We start from the raw sequence: 23,692 nt of genomic DNA on the forward strand, positions 1-23,692 counted from the left end.
GGGGAAAATGGTGAAGAAATGGGGAAAAATGGGGAAAATGGTGAAGAAATGGGGAAAACCTGGGAAAAAATGGGGAAAAAGGGGGAAAAACGGGGAAAAACGGGGGAAAATGGGGAAAAACGGGGAAAAATGGGAAAAATGGGGAAAAAATGGGAAAAATGGGGAAAAATGGGAAAAAAATGGGGGAAAATGGGGAAAAATGGGGAAAAATGGGGAAAAATGGGGAAAAATGGGGAAAAAATGGGGAAAATGGGGGGAAAATGGGAAAAATGGGGAAAAATGGGAAAAAATGGGGAAAAATGGGAAAAAATGGGGGAAAAATGAGAAAAATGGGGGGAAAATGGGAAAAATGGGGAAAACCTGGGGAAAAATGGGAAAAATGGGGAAAAAATCGAGGAAAAAATGGGAAAAATCGGTAAAAAAAATGTGGAAAATCAGTGAAAAAACAGGGAAAAAATTGGGAAAAAACGGGAAAAATCAGTGAAAAAATGGAGGAAAAGAGGAAAAATTGGGGAAAATGAGTGAAAAAATGTGAAAATTGTTGAAAAAATGTGAAAATTGGGTGGAAAAGTGGGGGTGGCTCTGGGCCAGGCGGTGACAGGAGCCTGCGCCCTGCTGGAGTGGGAGCAGCTCGGGGGGCGCTTCCGGGCCCCCACCATCATCAACAGTGAGCAAAACGGGGCAAAAACCGGCAAAAATAGGGAAAAAATGGGGAAAACGGGGAAAAACGGGGAAAAACGGGGAAAAAATGGGGAAAAATGGGGAAAAATGGGGAAAAACGGGGAAAAATGGGGAAAAAATGGGAAAAATGGGGAAAAATGGGAAAAAAATGGGGGAAAATGGGGAAAAATGGGGAAAAATGGGGAAAAATGGGGAAAAATGGGGAAAAAATGGGGAAAATGGGGGGAAAATGGGAAAAATGGGGAAAAATGGGAAAAAATGGGGAAAAATGGGGAAAAAATCGAGGAAAAAATGGGAAAAATCGGTAAAAAAAATGTGGAAAATCAGTGAAAAAACAGGGAAAAAATTGGGAAAAAACGGGAAAAATCAGTGAAAAAATGGAGGAAAAGAGGAAAAATTGGGGAAAATGAGTGAAAAAATGTGAAAATTGTTGAAAAAATGTGAAAATTGGGTGGAAAAGCGGGGGTGGCTCTGGGCCAGCCGGTGACAGGAGCCTGCGCCCTGCTGGAGTGGGAGCAGCTCGGGGGGCGCTTCCGGGCCCCCAGCATCATCAACAGTGAGCAAAACGGGGCAAAAACCGGCAAAAATAGGGAAAAAATGGGGAAAACGGGGAAAAACGGGGAAAAACGGGGAAAAATGGGGAAAAATGGGGAAAAAATGGGGAAAAATGGGAAAAAATGGGGAAAAATGGGGAAAAAATGGGGAAAAATGGGGAAAAAATGGGGAAAAATGGGGAAAAATGGGGAAAAATGGGGAAAAATGGGGAAAAATGGGGGAAAAATGGGGAAAAATGGGGGAAAATGGGAAAAATGGGGAAAAAATGGGGGAAAATGGGAAAAAACGGGGGAAAACGGGAAAAATGGGAAAAAATGGGGGAAAATGGGAAAAAACGGGGAAAAATGGGGAAAAAACAGGGGAAAAATGGGGAAAAATGGGGAAAAATGGGAAAAAATGGGAAAAAATGGGAAAAAATGGGGAAAAACGGGGAAAAACGGGGAAAAAATGGGGAAAAATGGGGGAAAAATGGGGAAAAAATGCGGAAAAATGAGAAAAAACGGGGAAAAAACGGGGAAAAATGGGGGAAAATGGGAAAAAACGGGGAAAAATGGGGAAAAATGGGGAAAAAATGGGGAAAAACGGGGAAAAATGGAAAAAAAATGGGGAAAAATGGGAAAAAATGGGAAAAAATGGGGAAAAATGGGAAAAAACGGGGAAAAACGGGGGAAAAATGGGAAAAAACTGGGGAAAATGGGGAAAAATGGGGAAAAAATGGGAAAAAACGGGGAGAAATAGTGAAAAAATGTGAAAAATGAGAAAAAATGGGGAGAAATGGGGAAAAAATGGGAAAAAACGGGGGAAAAATCGAGGAAAAAATGGTGAAGAAATGGGGAAAACCTGGGGAAAAATGGGAAAAATGGGGAAAAAATCGAGGTAAAAATGGGAAAAATCGGTAAAAAAAAATGTGGAAAATCAGTGAAAAAACAGGGAAAAAATTGGAAAAAACCAGGAAAAATCAGTGAAAAAATGGAAGAAAACGGGGAAAATTGGGGAAAATGAGTGAAAAAATGTGAAAATTGTTGAAAAAATGTGAAAATTGGGTGGAAAAGCGGGGGTGGCTCTGGGCCAGGCGGTGACAGGAGCCTGCGCCCTGCTGGAGTGGGAGCAGCTCGGGGGGCGCTTCCGGGCCCCCAGCATCATCAACAGTGAGCAAAACGGGGCAAAAACCGGCAAAAATAGGGAAAAAATGGGGAAAACGGGGAAAACGGGGAAAAACGGGGAAAAATGGGGAAAAATGGGGAAAAACGGGGAAAAATGGGGGAAAATGGGGAAAAACTGGGCAAAAATTGGGAAAAAATGGTGAAAAAATGGGGGAAAAATGGGGAAAAACGGGGAAAAATGAGGAAAAATGGGGAAAATGGGGAAAAATGGGGAAAAATGGGGAAAAAATGGGAAAAATGGGGAAAAATGGGGAAAAACGGGGAAAAAATGGGGGAAAAATGGGGAAAAACGGGGAAAAATGGGGAAAAAATGGGGAAAAATGGTGAAGAAATGGGGAAAACCTGGGGAAAAATGGGAAAAATGGGGAAAATGGGGAAAAAATGGGAAAAAATGGGGGGAAAATGGGGAAAAATGGGAAAAATGGGGAAAAAATCGAGGCAAAAATGGGAAAAATCGGTAAAAAAAAATGTGGAAAATCAGTGAAAAAACAGGGAAAAAATTGGGAAAAACCGGGAAAAATCAGTGAAAAAATGGAGAAAAAGAGGAAAAATTGGGGAAAATGAGTGAAAAAATGGGAAAATTGTTGAAAAAATGTGAAAATTGGGTGGAAAAGCGGGGGTGGCTCTGGGCCAGGCGGTGACAGGAGCCTGCGCCCTGCTGGAGTGGGAGCAGCTCGGGGGGCGCTTCCGGGCCCCCACCATCATCAACAGTGAGCAAAACGGGGCAAAAACCGGCAAAAATAGGGAAAAAATGGGGAAAACGGGGAAAAATGGGAAAAACGGGGAAAAACGGGGAAAAACGGGGGAAAAAATGGGAAAAATGGGGAAAAACGGGGAAAAACGGGGAAAAAATGGGGAAAAATGGGGGAAAAACGGGGAAAAATGGGGAAAAAATGGGGAAAAACGGGGAAAAACGGGGAAAAAATGGGGGAAAATGGGGAAAACTGGGGAAAAAACGGGGAAAAATGGGGGAAAATGGGGAAAAATGGGGAAAAATGGGGAAAAATGGGAAAATAGGGAAAAAATCGAGGAAAAAATGGGAAAAATCGGTAAAAAAAAATGTGGAAAATCAGTGAAAAAACAGGGAAAAAATTGGGAAAAACCAGGAAAAATCAGTGAAAAAATGGAGGAAAAGAGGAAAAATTGGGGAAAATGAGTGAAAAAATGGGAAAATTGTTGAAAAAATGTGAAAATCGGGTGGAAAAGCGGGGGTGGCTCTGGGCCAGGCGGTGACAGGAGCCTGCGCCCTGCTGGAGTGGGAGCAGCTCGGGGGGCGCTTCCGGGCCCCCACCATCATCAACAGTGAGCAAAACGGGGCAAAAACCGGCAAAAATAGGGAAAAAATGGGGAAAACGGGGAAAAACGGGGAAAAATGGGGAAAAATGGGGGAAAAATGGGGAAAAACGGGGAAAAACGGGGAAAAATGGGGAAAAAATGGGGAAAAATGGGGAAAAATGGGGAAAAATGGGGAAAAAATGGGGAAAAATGGGGAAAAATGGGGAAAAAAGGGGAAAAACGGGGGGAAAAATGGGGAAAAAATGGGGGAAAACGGGGAAAAATGGGGAAAATGGGGAAAAACGGGGGAAAAATGGGGGAAAATGGGGGAAAACGGGGGAAAACGGGGAAAAAATGGGGGAAAAATGGGGAAAAATGGGGAAAAAATGGGGAAAAATGGGAAAAACGGGGGAAAAATGGGAAAAGCCGGGGGAAAACGGAGAAAAACGGGGAAAAACGGGGAAAAAATGGGGAAAAATGGGAAAAAACGGGGGGAAAACGGGGAAAAATGGGGAAAAATGGGGGGAAAATGGGGAAAAATGGGGAAAAAATGGGGGAAAATGGGGAAAAACGGGGAAAAATGGGGGAAAAACGGGGAAAAATGGGGAAAAAATGGGGAAAAAATGGGGGGAAATGGGGAAAAAAGGGGGAAAAATGGGAAAAAATGGGGGAAAAATGGGGAAAAATGGGGGGAAAATGGGAAAAATGGGGAAAACCTGGGGAAAAATGGGAAAAATGGGGAAAAAATCGAGGAAAAAATGGGAAAAATCGGTAAAAAAAAATGTGGAAAATCAGTGAAAAAACTGGGAAAAAATTGGGAAAAACCAGGAAAAATCAGTGAAAAAATGGAGGAAAAGAGGAAAAATTGGGGAAAATGAGTGAAAAAATGTGAAAATTGTTGAAAAAATGTGAAAATTGGGTGGAAAAGCGGGGGTGGCTCTGGGCCAGGCGGTGACAGGAGCCTGCGCCCTGCTGGAGTGGGAGCAGCTCGGGGGGCGCTTCCGGGCCCCCACCATCATCAACAGTGAGCAAAACGGGGCAAAAACCGGCAAAAACAGGGAAAAAATGGGGAAAACGGGGAAAAATGGGGAAAAATGGGGAAAAATGGGGAAAAATGGGGAAATACGGGGAAAAATGGGGAAAAACGGGGAAAAATGGGGAAAACGGGGAAAATGGGGAAAAATGGGGAAAAATGGGGAAAAATGGGGAAAAATGGGGAAAAATGGGGAAAAATGGTGAAAAAATGGGGGAAAAGGGGGAAAAATGGGGAAAAATGGGGAAAAAATGGGGAAAAAATGGGGAAAAATGGGGAAAAATGGGGGAAAATGGGGAAAAATGGGGAAAATGGGGGAAAAACGGGGGAAAATGGGGAAAAAATGGGGAAAAATGGGGAAAAATGGGGAAAAATGGGGAAAAATGGGGAAAATGCGGAAAAACGGGGAAAAATGGGGAAAAACGGGGGAAAAATGGGGAAAAACAGGAAAAAATGGGGAAAAAATGGGGAAAAAATGAGAAAAAATGGGGAAAAATGGGGAAAAATGGGGAAAAAATGGGAAAAAATGGGGGGAAAATGGGGAAAAATGGGAAAAAATGGGGAAAAAATGGGGAAAAATGGGGAAAAACGGGGGAAAATGGGGAAAAACGAGAAAATGGGGAAAAAATGGGGAAAAACGGGGAAAAATGGGGAAAAAATGGGGGAAAAACGGGGAAAAATGGGGAAAAATGGGGAAAAAACGGGGGAAAATGGGAAAAAACAGGGAAAAAATGGGGAAAAACAGGGGAAAATAGTGAAAAAATGAGAAAAAACGGGGAAAAATGGGAAAAAACGGGGGAAAATGGGAAAAAACGGGGAAAAAATGGGGAAAAATGGGAAAAAACGGGGAAAAAACGGGTGAAAATGGGGAAAAAATGGGAAAATGGTGAAAAACCCGTGTGGGAATGGGGGAAAACAGGAATGGGGTGGGAATGGGCTGAGGAACATCAAATTAGAGCCCAAAATTGATGGTGACACCCCAAAAATGACGTCAGGGACCCCAAAATGGCCTTGGGGAGACCAAAGACCAATGTCCCCAAGGTCCCCAATGTCCCCAAGGTCCCCAATGTCCCCAAGGTTCCAAACATCTCCAATGTCCCCAGTGTCCCCAAGGTCCCCAGTGTCCCCAAGGTCCCCAGTGACCCCAGTGTCCCCAAGGTCTCTGATGTCCCCAAGGTCCCCATCACCCCAAGGTCCCCAGTGTCCCCAATGTCCCCAAGGTCCCCATCACCCCAACATCTCCAATGTCCCCAGTGGCCCCAATGTCCCCAAGGTCTCCAAGGTCCCCAAGGTCCCCAATGTCCCCAAGGTCTCTGATGTCCCCAAGGTCCCCATCACCCCAACATCTCCAATGTCCCCAAGGTCCCCAAGGTCCCCAAGGTCCCCAATGTCCCCAACATCTCCAAGGTCCCCAGTGGCCCCAAGGTCCCCATCACCCCATCCCCAGTGTCCCCAAGGTCCCCAATGTCCCCAGTGACCCCAAGGTCCCCATCACCCCAACATCTCAAATGTCCCCAAGGTCCCCAATGTCCCCAAGGTCCCCAGTGTCCCCAATGTCCCCAAGGTCCCCATCACCCCAACATCTCCAATGTCCCCAAGGTCCCCAATGTCCCCAAGGTCTCCAATGGCCCCAAGGTCCCCAGTGTCCCCAATGTCCCCAAGGTCCCCAGTGTCCCCAATGTCCCCAAGGTCCCCAGTGTCCCCAAGGTCCCCATCACCCCAACATCTCCAGTGTCCCCAAGGTCCCCAAGGTCCCCAAGGTCTCCAATGGCCCCCAAGGTCCCCATCACCCCAACATCTCCAATGTCCCCAAGGTCCCCAATGTCCCCAAGGTCTCCAAGGTCCCCAAGGTCCCCAGTGTCCCCAAGGTCCCCATCACCCCAACATCTCCAATGTCCCCAAGGTCCCCAAGGTCCCCAATGTCCCCAACATCTCCAAGGTCCCCAGTGGCCCCAAGGTCCCCATCACCCCATCCCCAATGTCCCCAAGGTCCCCAATGTCCCCAAGGTCTCCAAGGTCCCCAAGGTCTGATGTCCCCAAGGTCCCCATCACCCCAACATCTCCAAGGTCCCCAAGGTCCCCAATGTCCCCAAGGTCCCCAGTGTCCCCAGTGTCCCCAAGGTCTCCATCACCCCAACATCTCCAATGTCCCCAAGGTCTCCAAGGTCCCCAAGGTCTGATGTCCCCAAGGTCCCCACCACCCCAACATCTCCAAGGTCCCCAAGGTCCCCAATGGCCCCAGTGACCCCAAGGTCCCCAAGGTCTCCAATGACCCCAAGGTCCCCAAGGTCTCCAATGGCCCCAAGGTCCCCAATGGCCCCAATGACCCCAAGGTCCCCAAGGTCTCCAATGACCCCAGTGTCCCCAAGGTCCCCAAGGTCTCCAATGACCCCAATGACCAGAAGGTCTCCGATGGCCCCAAGGTCCCCATCACCCCCACATCCCCATCGCCCCCCTGACCCCCTCGCTGTCCCCTCTGTCCCCCTAGGCTCATCCCCAGTGGCCTGCCACCCCGTCCCGGTGGGCGACACCCTGCTGGTGGTGGTGGCCCAGCTCGGCGGCGGCTCCTGGGTCTGGCGCCGCTCGGGCGGCCCCGGCTCGTCCTTCGTGCGCCACCAAGCCCTGGGCTCGGGCCACCTGCGCCGTCCCCACGCCGTGACCGCCGCCCGCCTGGCCGGCCACCTCTACCTGGGGGTGGCCGACAGCTCCAAAGGCGGCACCAGCACCGTGTTCCGCTGGGCTTCCGGAGGCTTCTACCCGCACCAGACTCTGCGGCCGTGGCAGAGGGACACGCACCTGGAGTTCCTGGAGCTGGGCGGGCGGCCGGCGCTGGTGGTGTGCAGCGCGGCGCGGCGGCCGCTGGTTTACCGCTGGAGCGGCGGCGGCTTCGCGCCCCACACCGACATCCCCCACGTGCCGGATGTCTACGCCGCCAAGCACTTCCGGGTCAGGGGGAGCGTCTTCCTGTGCCTCACCAGGTTCCTGGGGGATGCCAAGGTGAGGGGACTGGGGGGTCAGCAGGGTCATGGGGGTCAGGTGGTCATGGGGGTCAGGTGGTCATGGGGGGTCAGCAGGGTCATGGGGGTCAGGTGGTCATGGGGGGTCAGCAGGGTCATGGGGGGTCAGCAGGGTCATGGGGGGTCAGCAGGGTCATGAGGGTCAGCAGGGTCATGGTGGGTCCATGGAGGTCCATCGAGGTCATGGGGGTCCATCAAGGTCATAGAGGGGTCAGCAGGGTCATGGAGGGTCAGCAGGGTCATGGGGGGGTCAGCAGGGTCATGGGGGTCAGCAGGGTCATGGGGGGTCAGGTGGTCATGGGGGTCCACCAAGGTCATGGAGGGTCAGCAGGGTCCGTGGGGGGTCAGCAGGGTCATGATGCAGCCATGGGGGGTCAGCAGGGTCATGGGGGGGTCAGCAGGGTCATGGGGGGGTCAGCAGGGTCATGGGGGTCAGGTGGTCATGGGGGTCAGCAGGGTCATGGGGGGGTCAGCAGGGTCATGGGGGTCAGGTGGTCATGGGGGGTCAGCAGGGTCATGGGGGGTCAGGTGGTCATGGGGGGTCAGCAGGGTCATGGGGGTCAGGTGGTCATGGGGGGTCAGCAGGGTCATGGGGGGGTCAGCAGGGTCATGGGGGGTCAGCAGGGTCATGGTGGGTCCATGGAGGTCCATCGAGGTCATGGGGGTCCATCAAGGTCATAGAGGGGTCAGCAGGGTCATGGTGGAGCCATGGGGGGGTCAGCAGGGTCGTGGGGGTCAGGTGGTCATGGGGGGTCAGCAGGGTCATGGGGGTCAGCAGGGTCATGGGGGGGTCAGCAGGGTCATGGGGGGTCAGCAGGGTCATGGGGGTCAGCAGGGTCATGGGGGTCAGCAGGGTCATGGGGGGTCAGGTGGTCATGGGGGGTCAGCAGGGTCATGGGGGTCAGCAGGGTCATGGGGGGTCAGGTGGTCATGGGGGGTCAGCAGGGTCATGGGGGTCAGGTGGTCATGGGGGGTCAGGTGGTCATGGGGGGTCAGCAGGGTCATGGGGGTCAGCAGGGTCATGGTGGGTCCACTGAGGTCATGGAGGGTCAGCAGGGTCATGGGGGGTCAGCAGGGTCATGGGGGATCAGCAGGGTCATGGGGGTCAGGTGGTCATGGGGGTCCACCAAGGTCATGGAGGGTCAGCAGGGTCATGGGGGGGTCAGCAGGGTCATGGTGGAGCCATGGGGGGTCAGCAGGGTCATGGGGGGTCAGCAGGGTCATGGTGGAGCCATGGGGGGTCAGCAGGGTCATGGGGGGGTCAGCAGGGTCATGGTGGAGCCATGGGGGGTCAGCAGGGTCATGGGGGGTCAGCAGGGTCATGGGGGTCAGGTGGTCATGGGGGGTCAGCAGGGTCATGGGGGGTCAGCAGGGTCATGGTGGGTCCATGGAGGTCCATTGAGGTCATGGGGGTCCATCAAGGTCATGGAGGGGTCAGCAGGGTCATAGGGGGGTCAGCAGGGTCATGGGGGGTCAGCAGGGTCGTGGGGGGGTCATGGAGAGTCCATGGGGGTCCACAAAGGTCATGGGGGTCAGCAGGTTCGTGGTGGGGCCATGGAGGTCCACTGAGGTCATGTGGTCATTGGGGGTCAGCAGGCTCATGGTGGGTCCACTGAGGTCATAGAGGGTCAGCAGGGTCATGGGGGCCCACCAAGGTCATGTGGTCATCAGGGTCATGGTGGGTCCATGGAGGTCCACTGAGGTCATGGGGGGTCACCAGAGTCATGGTGGTCCATGTGGGGTCAGCAGGGTCACTGGGGGTTATTGGGGGTCAGCAGGGTCATGGAGGGGTCAGCAGGGTCATGGTGGTCCATGTGGGGTCAGCAGGGTCATGTGGGGGTCAGCAAGGTCATAGGGGGTCCACCAAGGTCATGGAAGGTCAGCAGCATCATGGAGGGTCCACAGAGGTCATGTGGTCATCAGGGTCATGGTGGGGCCATGGAGGTCCACTGGGGTCATGGGGGTCCACCAAGGTCATGTGGTCATGAGGGGTCGGCAGGGTCATGTGGTCATGGGGGTCCACCAAGGTCATTGGGGGTCAGCAGAGTCATGGGGGGGTCATGGGGGGGGTCAGCAGGGTCCTGGGGGGTCATGGGGGGTCAGCAGGGTCATGGTGAGCCCATGGGGGTCAGCAGGGTCCTGGGGGGTCATTGGGGGTCAGCAGGGTCATGGGGGGTACATGGAGGTCCACTGAGGTCATGGGGGGTCCACCAAGGTCACGGAGGGTCAGCAGGGCCATGGGGGTCCGTGGGGGGTCAGCAGGGTCATGGTGGGCTCATGGAGGTCATGAGGGTCAGCAGGGTCAGGTGGTCATTGGTGGTCGCGAGGCTGCTGTAGCACCGCCGCGGGTGTGGTGGTGGTCAGCACCTGGCCGCAGGGGTCAATCGGGGTCACACAAGGCCACTGCTGACCTCCTGACCCCGAGAGCTCCAACCCAGCCCCTGGTGCCACCACCCACACCGTGAGTGACCCCAGAGTGACCCCAGAGTGACCCCAGAGTGACCCAGTGACCCCACAGTGACCCCGTGACCCCTGAGTGAGCCCAGGAGTGAGCCCAACACCCACCCCACAAGTGACCCCACAAGTGACCCCCGAGTGACCCTGTGACCCTACAGTGACCCCATGAGTGACCCCAGAGTGACCCCCTGACCCCACAGTGACCCCACAGTGACCCCATGAGTGACCCCATGAGTGACCCCATGAGTGACCCCAGAGTGACCCCCTGACCCCACAGTGACCCCACGAGCTCCAACCCATCCTATGGTCCCACCACCCACCCCATGAGTGACCCCAAAAGTGACCCCACGGTGACCCTTGTGTGACTCCCGAGTGACCTGAGTGACCCCACCAGTGACCCCACCCGTGACTCCATGAGTGACCCCTGAGTCACCCCGTGACCCCACAGTGACCCCACCACCCACCCCACAGTGACCCCACGAGTGACCCCAGAGTGACCCCCGAGTAACCCCACCACCCACCCCATGACTGACCCCAGAGTGACCCCACAGTGACCCCATGACCCCCAGTTGACCCCTGGTTGACCCCATGACCCCCAGTTGACCCTCTGACCCCTGGCTGACCCCATGACTCCCGAGTGACCCCATAGTGACCCCTGAGTGACCCCCGAGTGACCCCGTGACCCCAGTTTGACCCCGTGACCCCGGTTTGACCCCGTGACCGCTGGCTGACCCCATGACTCCCGAGTGACCCCACAGTGACCCCATAGTGACCCCTGAGTGACCCCCGAGTGACCCCGTGACCCCGGTTTGACCCCGTGACCCCTGGTTGACCCCATGACTCCCGAGTGACCCCACAGTGACCCCGTGACCCCCTGAGTGATCTCCGAGTGACCCCGTGACCCCGGTTTGACCCCGTGACCCCTGGCTGACCCCATGACTCCCGAGTGACCCCATAGTGACCCCTGAGTGACCCCTGAGTGACCCCGGTTTGACCCTGTGACCTCTGGCTGACCTCATGACTCCCAAGTGACACCACAGTGACCCCGTGACCCCCGAGTGACCCCCGAGTGACCCCATAGTGACCCCCGAGTGACCCCTGGCTGACCCCATGACTCCCGAGTGACCCCACAGTGACCCCGAGTGACCCCATAGTGACCCCCGAGTGACCCCTGGTTGACCCCATGACTCCCGAGTGACCCCACAGTGACCCCGTGACCCCTGAGTGACCCCCGAGTGACCCCGGTTTGACCCTGTGACCCCTGGCTGACCTTATGACTCCCGAGTGACCCCACAGTGACCCCGTGACCCCCTGAGTGACCCCACAGTGACCCCATAGTGACCCCCGAGTGACCCCGTGACCCCGGTTTGACGCCGTGACCCCTGGCTGACCCCATGACTCCCGAGTGACCCCATAGTGACCCCATAGTGACCCCTGAGTGACCCCCGAGTGACCCCGTGACCCCGGTTTGACGCCGTGACCCCTGGTTGACCCCATGACTCCCGAGTGACCCCATAGTGACCCCATAGTGACCCCTGAGTGACCCCCGAGTGACCCCGTGACCCCGGTTTGACGCCGTGACCCCTGGCTGACCCCATGACTCCCAAGTGACCCCATAGTGACCCCTGAGTGACCTCCGAGTGACCCCGTGACCCCGGTTTGACGCCGTGACCCCTGGCTGACCTCATGACCCCCGAGTGACCCCACAGTGACCCCGTGACCCCCTGAGTGACCCCACAGTGACCCCATAGTGACCCCCGAGTGACCCCGTGACCCCGGTTTGACGCCGTGACCCCTGGCTGACCCCATGACTCCCGAGTGACCCCATAGTGACCCCATAGTGACCCCTGAGTGACCCCCGAGTGACCCCGTGACCCCGGTTTGACGCCGTGACCCCTGGTTGACCCCATGACTCCCGAGTGACCCCATAGTGACCCCATAGTGACCCCTGAGTGACCCCCGAGTGCCCCCGTGACCCCGGTTTGACGCCGTGACCCCTGGCTGACCCCATGACTCCCAAGTGACCCCATAGTGACCCCTGAGTGACCTCCGAGTGACCCCATGACCCCGGTTTGACGCCGTGACCCCTGGCTGACCTCATGACCCCCGAGTGACCCCACAGTGACCCCGTGACCCCTGAGTGACCCCTGAGTGACCCCCGAGTGACCCCTGGCTGACCGCATGACTCCCGAGTGACCCCACAGTGACCCCGTGACCCCCTGAGTGACCTCCGAGTGACCCCGTGACCCCTGGCTGACCCCATGACTCCCGAGTGACCCCATAGTGACCCCCGAGTGACCCCTGGCTGACCGCATGACTCCCGAGTGACCCCACAGTGACCCCGTGACCCCTGAGTGACCTCCGAGTGACCCCGTGACCCCGGTTTGACGCCGTGACCCCTGGCTGACCCCATGACTCCCGAGTGACCCCACAGTGACCCCGTGACCCCTGAGTGACCCCCGAGTGACCCCGTGACCCCGGTTTGACGCCGTGACCCCTGGCTGACCCCATGACTCCCGAGTGACCCCATAGTGACCCCATAGTGACCCCATAGTGACCCCCGAGTGACCCCGTGACCCCAGTTTGACCCCGTGACCCCTGGTTGACCCCATGACTCCCGAGTGACCCCACAGTGACCCCGTGACCCCCTGACTGACCTCCGAGTGACCCCGTGACCCCGGTTTGACCCTGTGACCTCTGGCTGACCTCATGACTCCCGAGTGACCCCATAGTGACCCCCGAGTGACCCCTGGCTGACCGCATGACTCCCGAGTGACCCCACAGTGACCCCGTGACCCCGGTTTGATGCCGTGACCCCTGGCTGACCCCATGACTCCCGAGTGACCCCATAGTGACCCCCGAGTGACCCCTGGCTGACCGCATGACTCCTGAGTGACCCCACAGTGACCCCATGACCCCCGAGTGACCCCGTGACCCCCGAGTGACCCCGGTTTGACCCCGTGACCCCTGAGTGACCCCGTGTGACCCCGCAGGTGATGCGCTGGGAGGGCTCCATGTTCCGCGAGGTGCAGCAGGTGCCGGCCCGTGGCTCGCTGGTGTTCCAGCCGCTGGTCCTGGCCGGCCACCGCTACGTCCTGCTGGGCAACGACTTCGCCCCGAGCCGCGTCTTCCGCCTGGGCCCGGCCGGACGCCTGGAGCCCGGCCAGGACCTGCCCGCGCCCACCCCCCGCGCCTTCGTCCCCGTCACCGCCGGCCACCGCCACTTCCTGCTGGCCACCAGCTTCAAGGGGGCCACCCAGATCTACGCACACGTCACCGAGGACATCGGGACCTGAGGGGACATCTGGGGACAGCTGGGGATGGTGGCCACCAGGTCACCGAGGACATCGGGACATGAGGGGACAGCTGGGGATGGTGGCCACCAGGTCATTGTGGACTTTGGGACCTGAGGGGACATCTGGGGACAGCTGGGGATGGTGGCCACCATGTCACTGAGGAGATCGGGACATGAGGGGACATCTGGGGATGGTGGCCACCAGGTCATTGTGGACTTTGGGACGTGAGGGGACATCTGGGGATGGTGGCCACCAGGTCATTGTGGACTTTGGGACGTGAGGGGACACTGGAGATGGTGGCCACCAGGTCATTGTGGAGATGGGGACACTGGGGATGGTGGCCACCAGGTCACTGTGGAGATGGGGACATGAGGGGACACTGGGGATGGTGGTGTCACCAGGTCATTGTGGAGATGAGGACATGAGGGGACACTGGGGATGGTGGCCACCAGGTCACCGAGGACATCAGGATGTGAGGGGACACGGGGATGGGGGCCACCAGGTCACTGTGGAGATGGGGACGTGAGGGGACATCTGGGGACATGGGGATGGTGGCCACCAGGTCACCGTGGACACTGGGACCTGAGGGGATGTGAGGGGACACGGGGATGGTGGCCACCAGGTCACCATGGACATTGGGACCTGAGGGGACATGGGGATGGTGGCCACCAGGTCACCGTGGACATTGGGACCTGAGGGGACACGGGGATGGTGGCCACCACATCACCGAGGACATTGGGATGTGAGGGGACACAGGGATGGTGGCCACCAGGTCACCGAGGACATCGGGACATGAGGGGACGTGAGGGGACACGGGGATGGTGGCCACCAGGTCATTGTGGAGATGGGGACATAAGGAGATACGGGGATGGTGGCCACCAGGTCACTGAGGACATCAGGATGTCAGGGGACATCTGGGGATGGTGGCCACCAGGTCATTGAGGACATCGGGACATGAGGGGACATGGGGATGGTGGCCACCAGGTCACCGAGGACATCGGGACGTGAGGGGACACTGGGGATGGTGGCCACCAGGTCATCGTGGAGATGGGGACACGAGGAGACATCTGAGGATGGTGGTGCCACCACGTCATTGTGGAGATGGGGACGTGAGGGGACACGGGGATGGTGGCCACCAGGTCACCAAGGACATCAGGATGTGAGGGGACATCTGGGGACAGTGGCCACCACGTCATTGTGGACATCAGGACGTGAGGGGACATGGGGGATGGTGGCCACCAGGTCACCGAGGACATTGGGACATGAGGGGACATGAGGGGACACGGGGATGGTGGCCACCAGGTCATTGTGGAGATGGGGACATGAGGGGACACTGGGGATGGTGGCCACCAGGTCATTGTGGACATCGGGACATGAGGGGACATGGGGGATGGTGGCCACCACGTCATTGTGGAGATGGGGACACTGAGGATGGTGGTGCCACCACGTCATTGTGGAGGTGGGGACATGAGGGGACACTGGGGATGGTGGCCACCAGGTCATCAAGGAGATGGGGACACAAGAGGACACCATGGGGACACGAAGGGATGCCATGGGGACACAAGGGGACACCGTAGGGATGGTGGCCACCACGTCACTGTGGAGATGGGGACACCATAGGGACACAATGGGACACCATAGGGATGGTGGCCACCACGTCACTGTGGAGATGGGGACACAAGGGGACACCATAGGGATGGTGGCCACCATGTCACCATGGAGATGGGGACATGAGGGGACACCGTGGGGACACGAGGGGACACCGTGGGGACACGAGGGGACACCATAGGGATGGTGGCCACCATGTCACCGTGGAGATGGGGACACGAGGGGACACCGTGGGGACAGTGGTGCCACCACAGGCTGGTGCAGCTGCAGGGGTGTGGGGATATCCCCATGGGCTCGGTCACCTGAGGGACACGGCCACATCCAGCAAGGACCTGGTGCCACCATCACCCGATGTCCCCAAGGCCACCATTGACCCAGTGTCACCTCCTGGTGCCACCATCACCCAATGTCCCCAAGGCCACCACTGTCCCCATGTCACCTCCTACTGCCACCATCACCCAATGTCCCCAAGGCCACCATTGACCCCATGTCACCTCCTACTGCCACCATCACCCAATGTCCCCAAGGCCACCATTGACCCAGTGTCTCTTCCTGGTGCCACCACCCTCACCCCAATGTCCCCAAGGCCACCATTGACCCCGTGTCACCTCCTGCTGCCACCCTCACCCAATGTCCCCAAGGCCACCACTGACCCCGTGTCACCTCCTGCTGCCACCCTCACCCGATGTCCCCAAGGCCACCATTGACCCCATGTCACCTCCTGCTGCCACCATCACCCGATGTCCCCAAGGCCACCACTGACCCCGTGTCACCTCCTGCTGCCACCCTCACCCAATGTCCCCAAGGCCACCACTGACCCCGTGTCACCTCCTGCTGCCACCATCACCCGATGTCCCCAAGGCCACCATTGACCCAGTGTCTCTTCCTGGTGCCACCACCCTCACCCCAATGTCCCCACCCGTGTCACCTCCTGCTGCCACCATCACCCGATGTCCCCAAGGCCACCACTGATCCCATGTCACCTCCTACTGCCACCATCACCCAATGTCCCCAAGGCCACCACTGTCCCCGTGTCATCTCTGCCTTGGTGTCACCTCCTGGTGCCACCCTTGCCCTGATGTCCCCACCCCTGTCCCCGTGTCACCTTCTGGTGCCACTACCCCCACCCCGATGTCCCCAAGGCCACCACTGTCCCCATGTCACCTCCTACTGCCACCATCACCCAATGTCCCCAAGGCCACCACTGACCCCGTGTCACCTCCTACTGCCACCATCACCCGATGTCCCCAAGGCCACCATGTCACCAAGGCCACCATCACCCCAGTGTCCCCAGGGCCACCATTGACCCCGCGTCACCTCCTGGTGCCACCACCCTCGCCCTGATGTCCCCACCTCTGTCCCCATGTCACCTCCTGGTGCCACCACCCTCGCCCTGATGTCCCCAAGGCCACCATTGACCCTGTGTCACCTCCTGGTGCCACCACCCTCACCCCGATGTCCCCAAGGCCACCATGTCACCAAGGCCACCCTCACCCCAATGTCACCTCCTGTGTCCCCGTGTCACCTCCTGGGGCCACCACCCTCACCTCAATGTCCCCAAGGCCACCCCTGTTCCCGTGTCACCTCCTGGGGCCACCATCACCCGATGTCCCCAAGGCCACTGTGTCCCCAAGGCCACCATCACCCCAGTGTCCCCAAGGCCACCATTGACCCCGTGTCACCTCCTGGTGCCACCATCACCCGATGTCCCCAAGACCACCATCACCCGATGTCCCCAGGGCCACTATTGACCCCATGTCACCTCCTGGTGCCACCACCATCACCCGATGTCCCCAAGGCCACCGTGTCCCCAAGGCCACCATTGATGCCGTGTCACCTCCTGGTGCCACCATCAACCGATGTCCCCAAGGCCACCATCACCCGATGTCCCCAGGGCCACCATTGACCCCATGTCACCTCCTGCCACCACCCTTACCCCGATGTCCCCACCCCTGTCCCCGTGTCACCTCCTGGTGCCACCACCATCACCTGATGTCCCCAACGCCACTGTCACCGCTGTCTTGGTGTCACCTCCTGGTGCCACCATCACCCAATGTCCCCAAGGCCACCATCACCCCGATGTCCCCTCCCATGTCCCCATGTCACCTGCTGCTGCCACCATCACCCAATGTCCCCAAGGCCACCACTGATGTCACCTCTGCCCTGGTGTCATCTCCCGTTGTGACCCTCACCCCGATGTCCCCAGCCCTGTCCCTGTGTCACCTCCTGGTGCCACCACCATCACCTGATGTCCCTGTGTCACCTCCTGGTGCCACCACCCTCACCCGATGTCCCCGTGTCACCTCCTGGTGCCACCCTCACCCGATGTCCCCGTGTCACCTCCTGGTGCCACCACCATCACCCCTGTCCCCGTGTCACCTCCTGGTGCCACCACCCTCACCCGATGTCCCCGTGTCACCTCCTGGTGCCACCCTCACCCGATGTCCCCGTGTCACCTCCTGGTGCCACCACCATCACCCCTGTCCCCGTGTCACCTCCTGGTGCCACCCTCACCCGATGTCCCCGTGTCACCTCCTGGTGCCACCACCCTCACCCGATGTCCCCGTGTCACCTCCTGGTGCCACCCTCACCCGATGTCCCCGTGTCACCTCCTGGTGCCACCCTCACCCGATGTCCCCGTGTCACCTCCTGGTGCCACCCTCACCCGATGTCCCAGTGTCACCTCCTGGTGCCACCACCCTCACCCGATGTCCCCGTGTCACCTCCTGGTGCCACCACCCTCACCCGATGTCCCAGTGTCACCTCCTGGTGCCACCACCCTCACCCGATGTCCCCGTGTCACCTGCTGGTGCCACCACCCTCACCCGATGTCCCCGTGTCACCTCCTGGTGCCACCCTCACCCGATGTCCCCGTGTCACCTCCTGGTGCCACCCTCACCCGATGTCCCTGTGTCACCTCCTGGTGCCACCACTCTCACCCGATGTCCCTGTGTCACCTCCTGGTGCCACCCTCACCCGATGTCCCAATGTCACCTCCTGGTGCCACCACCCTCACCCGATGTCCCCGTGTCACCTCCTGGTGCCACCACCCTCACCCGATGTCCCAGTGTCACCTCCTGGTGCCACCACCCTCACCCGATGTCCCCGTGTCACCTCCTGGTGCCACCACCCTCACCCAATGTCCCAGTGTCACCTCCTGGTGCCACCCTCACCCGATGTCCCAGTGTCACCTCCTGGTGCCACCACCCTCACCCGATGTCCCCGTGTCACCTCCTGGTGCCACCACCCTCACCCAATGTCCCTGTGTCACCTCCTGGTGCCACCACCCTCACCCGATGTCCCCGTGTCACCTCCTGGTGCCACCCTCACCCGATGTCCCCGTGTCACCTCCTGGTGCCACCCTCACCCGATGTCCCAATGTCACCTCCTGGTGCCACCACCCTCACCCGATGTCCCCGTGTCACCTCCTGGTGCCACCACCCTCACCCGATGTCCCAGTGTCACCTCCTGGTGCCACCACCCTCACCCGATGTCCCTGTGTCACCTCCTGGTGCCACCCTCACCTGATGTCCCAGTGTCACCTCCTGGTGCCACCACCCTCACCTGATGTCCCTGTGTCACCTGCTGGTGCCACCACCCTCACCCGATGTCCCCGTGTCACCTCCTGGTGCCACCACCCTCACCCAATGTCCCAGTGTCACCTCCTGGTGCCACCCTCACCCGATGTCCCTGTGTCACCTCCTGGTGCCACCACCCTCACCCGATGTCCCAGTGTCACCTCCTGGTGCCACCCTCACCCGATGTCCCCGTGTCACCTCCTGGTGCCACCCTCACCCGATGTCCCCGTGTCACCTCCTGGTGCCACCACCCTCACCCGATGTCCCAGTGTCACCTCCTGGTGCCACCACCCTCACCCGATGTCCCCGTGTCACCTCCTGGTGCCACCACCATCACCCCTGTCCCCGTGTCACCTCCTGGTGCCACCCTCACCCGATGTCCCAGTGTCACCTCCGCTGTCCCCCGCTGCTGCCGCCCCTCCCCCAATGACCAAAATCTCCTTTTTTTGCCCCATTTTTATTCCTGCTCCTCCTTGGGGACATTTGGGGACATCCCCGAGGTCCCCGTGCCCTCCCCCCTGTCATCTCTCGGGGACATTTGGGGACACTTGGGGACAGCTCAGCGCGAGCCGGTGGCTCCTGTGGAGAGAGGGGGGCGGGGTGAGGGTGGCACTGTCCCCGCGATGTCCCCAAGGCGGGGAGGGGACACTCACCTGTCCCTGCCAGGGGTGACAGCTCCGCTGGGGGGTGGCGGCGGCTGTGGGGAGGGAGAGGGGACACCTCAATGTCCCCAAAGTGTCCCCAGGTGTCCCCAGATATCCCCAATTGTCCCCAAAGTGTCCCCAAGTGTCCCCAAGTGTCAGGAGGTCCCACCTGGCCTTGCTCCGGCACTTGCACTTCCCACCTGAGGGGACACAAAGGTGACATCAGGAACCGCCGGGTGACACCGAGGACACGCAGGGGACGGGAGGGTGACACACAGGGGTGACACACAGGGGTGACACAGGTGACACACGGGTGACAGGTGACACACAGGTGATAGGTGACATAGGTGACACAGGGGTGACACATGGGTGACACAGGTGACAGGTGACACATGGGTGAGGGGTGACACGGGTGACACAGATGACAGGTGACACACGGGTGACAGGTGACACACAGGTGACACATGGGTGACACGGGTGACAGGTGACACATGGGTCACAAGTCACAGGTGACACACAGGTGACAGGTGACACAGGGGTGAGGGGTGACACGGGTGACACAGATGACAGGTGACATGGGTGACAGGTGACACACAGGTGACACAGGTGACACACAGGTGACAGGTGACACACAGGTGACAGGTGACACACAGGTGACACAGGTGACAGGTGACACAGGTGACACACAGGTGACAGGTGACACAGGTGACACACAGGTGACAGGTGACACAGGTGACAGGTGACACAGATGACAGGTGACACGGGTGACAGGTGACACACAGGTGACAGGTGACACACAGGTGACAGGTGACACAGGTGACACACAGGTGACAGGTGACACACAGGTGACAGGTGACACAGGTGACACACAGGTGACAGGTGACACACAGGTGACACAGGTGACAGTCACTCACTGAACAGGACAATGATCCCCACCACGCTCAGCACCGCCGCCACCACGAGGCCACCGACGCGCAGGTGACACCAGTCTGGGGAGGGGACAGGGACACCTTGGGGACACCTGGGGACACCTCGGGGACCCCTGGGGACACCTTGGGGACGCTTGGGGACACCTTGGGGACCCCTGGGGACACCTGGGGACACTTTGGGACACCTTGGGGACACCTGGGGACACCTTGGGGACACCTCGGGGACCCCTGGGGACACCTTGGGGACACTTTGGGACACCTTGGGGACACCTGGGGATGTTCCCAGTCCCTCCCAGTTCCCTGCACTCACCATACTGGAAGGGACTGGTGGCATCTGTGGGGGGAGGAAGGGGGGGTCAGAGAGACCAGTACAAACCAGTATAAACCAGTACAAACCAGTATAAACCAGTATAAACCAGTACAAACCAGTACAAACCAGTATAAACCAGTACAAAGCAGTATAAACCAGTACAGACCAGTACAAACCAGTACAGACCAGTATAAACCAGTATAAACCAGTATGGACCGGTACAGGCTTCACCCGCCCAGTGTAAACCCAGATGGGTTTGCTGTCCCAGTATGACCCAGTCACTCCCAGTTCATCCCAGTCCATCCCAGTCCATCCCAGTTCAACCCAGTCACTCCCAGTTCATCCCAGTTCCCTCCCAGTCCCTCCCACTTCATCCCAGTCCCTCCCAGTTCATCCCAGTCCATCCCAGTTCCCTCCCAGTCCATCCCAGTCCAAACCAGTTCATCCCAGTCCATCCCAGTCCATCCCAGTCCCTCCCAGTCCATCCCAGTTTATCCCAGTTCAACCCAGTCATTCCCAGTTTAACCCAGTCATTCCCAGTCCATCCCAGTTCCCTCCCAGTTCCCTCCCAGTTCCCTCCCAGTCCATCCCAGTTCCCTCCTAGTTTGTCGCAGTTCAATCCCAGTTCATCCCAGTTCATCCCAGTCCATCCCAGTCCATCCCAGTCCCTCCCAGTTCATCCCAATTCAACCCAGTCATTCCCAGTTCATCCCAGTTCACTCCCAATTCCCTCCCAGTATCCCCCAGTCCCCTCCCAGTTCATCCCAGTTCCCTCCCAGTTCCCTCCCACTATCCCCCAGTCCCTCCCAGTCCCTCCCAGTCCATCCCAGTTCCCTCCTAGTTTGTTGCAGTTCAATCCCAGTCCATCCCAGTTCATCCCAGTTTGTCCCCACTTACCAGGGGGGTCCCCTCTGGCCAGGGACAGAACTGGGAGGGTGAGAGGGGACACCAGTTAAACCAGTTTGGGGCAGGCACTGGTCCCAGGCCCTCCCAGTCCCTCCCAGTCCCTCCCAGTTCCCTCCCAGTCCCATCCCAGTCCCATCCCAGTCCCTCCCAGTTCCCTCCCAGTCCCTCCCAGTTCCTCCCAGTCCATCCCAGTCCCTCCCTGTCAATCCCAGTCCCATCCCAGTCCCTCCCAGTTCCATTCCAGTCCCTCCCAGTCCCGCCCAGTTCCCTCCCAGTCCCTCCCAGTCCCGCCCAGTTCTCTCCCAGTCCCTCCCAGTCCCTCCCAGTTCCCTCCCAGTTCCATTCCAGTTCCCTCCCAGTCCCTCCCAGTCCCTCCCAGTTCCATTCCAGTTTCCTCCCAGTCCCTCCCAGTTCCCTCCCAGTTCCCTCCCAGTTTCCTCCCAGTCCCTCCCAGTCCCTCCCTGTCCCTCCCAGCTCCATCCCAGTTCCCTCCCAGTTCTCTCCCAGTCCCTCCCAGTCCCTCCCAGTTCCATTCCAGTCCCCCTCCCAGTTCCCTCCCAGTATTCCCCAGTCCCTCCCAGTATCCCCCAGTCCCATCCCAGTCCCTCCCAGCTCCATCCCAGTCCCTCCCAGTTCCCTCGTAGTCCATCCCAGTCCATCCCAGTCCCTCCCAGTACCTCCCAGTATCACCAGTGTTCCGAGCCTTTCCCGCTCCATTCCGTGACCTTTGACCCCTGGGGGAAGGAGAAATTCCAAAGGGTCTTGGGGGGGAGGGACTGGGAGGGAACTGGGAGGGAACTGGGAGGGAACTGGGAGGGACTGGGAGGGAACTGGGAGGGACTGGGAGGGAACTTGGAGGGACTGGGGGATACTGGGAGGGACTGGGAGTGGACTGGGAGGGAACTGGGAGGGAACTGGGAGGGAATGGGGGATACTGGGAGGGACTGGGGGATACTGGGAGGGACTGGGGGATACTGGGAGTGAACTGGGGGATAAACTGGGAGGGGACTGGGGATGCTGGGAGGAACTGGGAGGGGACTGGGAGGGACTGGGAGGGACTGGGAGGGAACTGAGAGGGACTGGGAGGGAACTGGGAGTGGACTGGGAGGAACTGGGAGGGAACTGGGAGGGACTGGGGGATACTGGGAGGGACTGGGGGATACTGGGAGGGACTGGGAGGGAACTGGGAGGGGACTGGGAGGGACTGGGAGGGAACTGGGAGGGGACTGGGAGGGACTGGGAGGGGACTGGGAGGGGACTGGGAGGGAACTGGGAGGGACTGGGAGGGGACTGGGGGATAAACTGGGAGGGGACTGGGGATGCTAGGAGGAACTGGGAGGGACTGGGGGATACTGGGAGGGACTGGGGGATACTGGGAGGGACTGGGAGGGGACTGGGAGGGACTGGGAGGGAACTGGGAGGGAACTGGGAGGGACTGGGAGGGAACTGGGAGGGACTGGGAGGGAACGGGAGGGAACTGGGAGGGAACTGGGAGGGAACTGGGAGCGGGTGAGTCATTGGGATTCCTGAGCAGGGCGGGACTGGGACAAACTGGGGGGAACTGGGAGGGGGGGATGAGTCACTGGGATTCCTGAGCGGGGCGGGACTGGGACAAACTGGGGGGACTGGGACAGACTGGGGGGACTGGGACAGACTGGGGGGACTGAAACTGACTGGGAGGGACTGGGGATTACTGGGATGGACTGGGGGGGGCAACTGGGAGTTACTGGGATGAAATGGGAGGTTACTGGGGGGGTTACTGGGATGAACTGGGAGTTACTGGGGAGTTACTGGGAGTTACTGGGATGAAGTGGGAGTTACTGGGATGAAGTGGGAGTTACTGGGATGAAGTGGGGGGTTACTGGGGGGTTATTGGGATGAACTGGGAGGTTACTGGGGGGGTTACTGGGATGAACTGGGAGTTACTGGGATGAACTGGGAGTTACTGGGGGGTTACTGGCATGAACTGGGAGGGACTGGGGAGTTACTGGGATGGACTGGGGGGTTACTGGGTTGGACTGGGAGGTTACTGGGATGGACTGGGGGGTTACTGGGTTGGACTGGGGGGTTACTGGGATGGACTGGGAGGTTACTGGGATGAACTGGGGCCCCACTCACCTTCCCAGAGCAGCCACGAGGAACTGGAACTGGGGGGGGGGGAGGGGGAGGGGAACCGGAGGGGGCGGGGCCAAGGGAAAGCGGTGGGGAAATGGGGGGAGGGACTGGGAGGGGACTGGGAG

At 58.6% G+C, this 23,692-nt stretch overlaps 2 protein-coding genes across 2 annotated transcripts in view; one reads left to right on the top strand and one right to left on the bottom strand.

The window, feature by feature from the left end:
- Positions 1 to 19,117, top strand: part of LOC147649000 (leucine-rich repeat LGI family member 4-like) — a 43,571-nt gene extending 24,454 nt beyond the window's left edge. The window contains exons 8-9 of the mRNA XM_086864867.1: positions 7,196 to 7,704; positions 13,175 to 19,117. Of these exons, the coding sequence (XP_086720993.1) occupies positions 7,196 to 7,704; positions 13,175 to 13,477 (812 nt within the window). The 3' untranslated portion in view covers positions 13,478 to 19,117. The remainder of the gene's footprint in view (positions 1 to 7,195; positions 7,705 to 13,174) is intronic.
- LOC147649001 (FXYD domain-containing ion transport regulator 3-like) lies at positions 18,145 to 23,609 on the bottom strand. Its single transcript, XM_086864954.1, has 8 exons — positions 23,571 to 23,609; positions 22,130 to 22,186; positions 21,444 to 21,473; positions 20,547 to 20,570; positions 20,222 to 20,296; positions 19,477 to 19,507; positions 19,317 to 19,360; positions 18,145 to 19,242 (listed from the first exon to the last, which is right to left on the bottom strand). Exons 2-8 carry the CDS (start codon positions 22,167 to 22,169, stop codon positions 19,223 to 19,225), a joined length of 264 nt encoding a protein of 87 aa, XP_086721080.1. The 5' UTR covers positions 22,170 to 22,186; positions 23,571 to 23,609; the 3' UTR covers positions 18,145 to 19,222.
- Positions 23,610 to 23,692: the final 83 nt, after the last annotated feature.

This window comes from Cyanistes caeruleus, chromosome 28 (genome assembly GCF_971803275.1).
Source record: "Cyanistes caeruleus chromosome 28, bCyaCae1.hap1.1, whole genome shotgun sequence".
In the NCBI taxonomy this organism is placed as follows: Eukaryota; Metazoa; Chordata; class Aves; order Passeriformes; family Paridae; genus Cyanistes; species Cyanistes caeruleus.

Coding starts and splice junctions, on each gene's coding strand:
- LOC147649001 (XM_086864954.1), bottom strand. CDS start 22,169: ATGGAGCGGGAAAGGCTCGGAACACTGGTGATACTGGGAG. Junction 21,474..22,129: donor AACACTGGTGATACTGGGAG/GTACTGGGAGGG, acceptor TCACCCTCCCAG/TTCTGTCCCTGGCCAGAGGG. Junction 19,361..19,476: donor AAGTGCCGGAGCAAGGCCAG/GTGGGACCTCCT, acceptor CCCTCCCCACAG/CCGCCGCCACCCCCCAGCGG.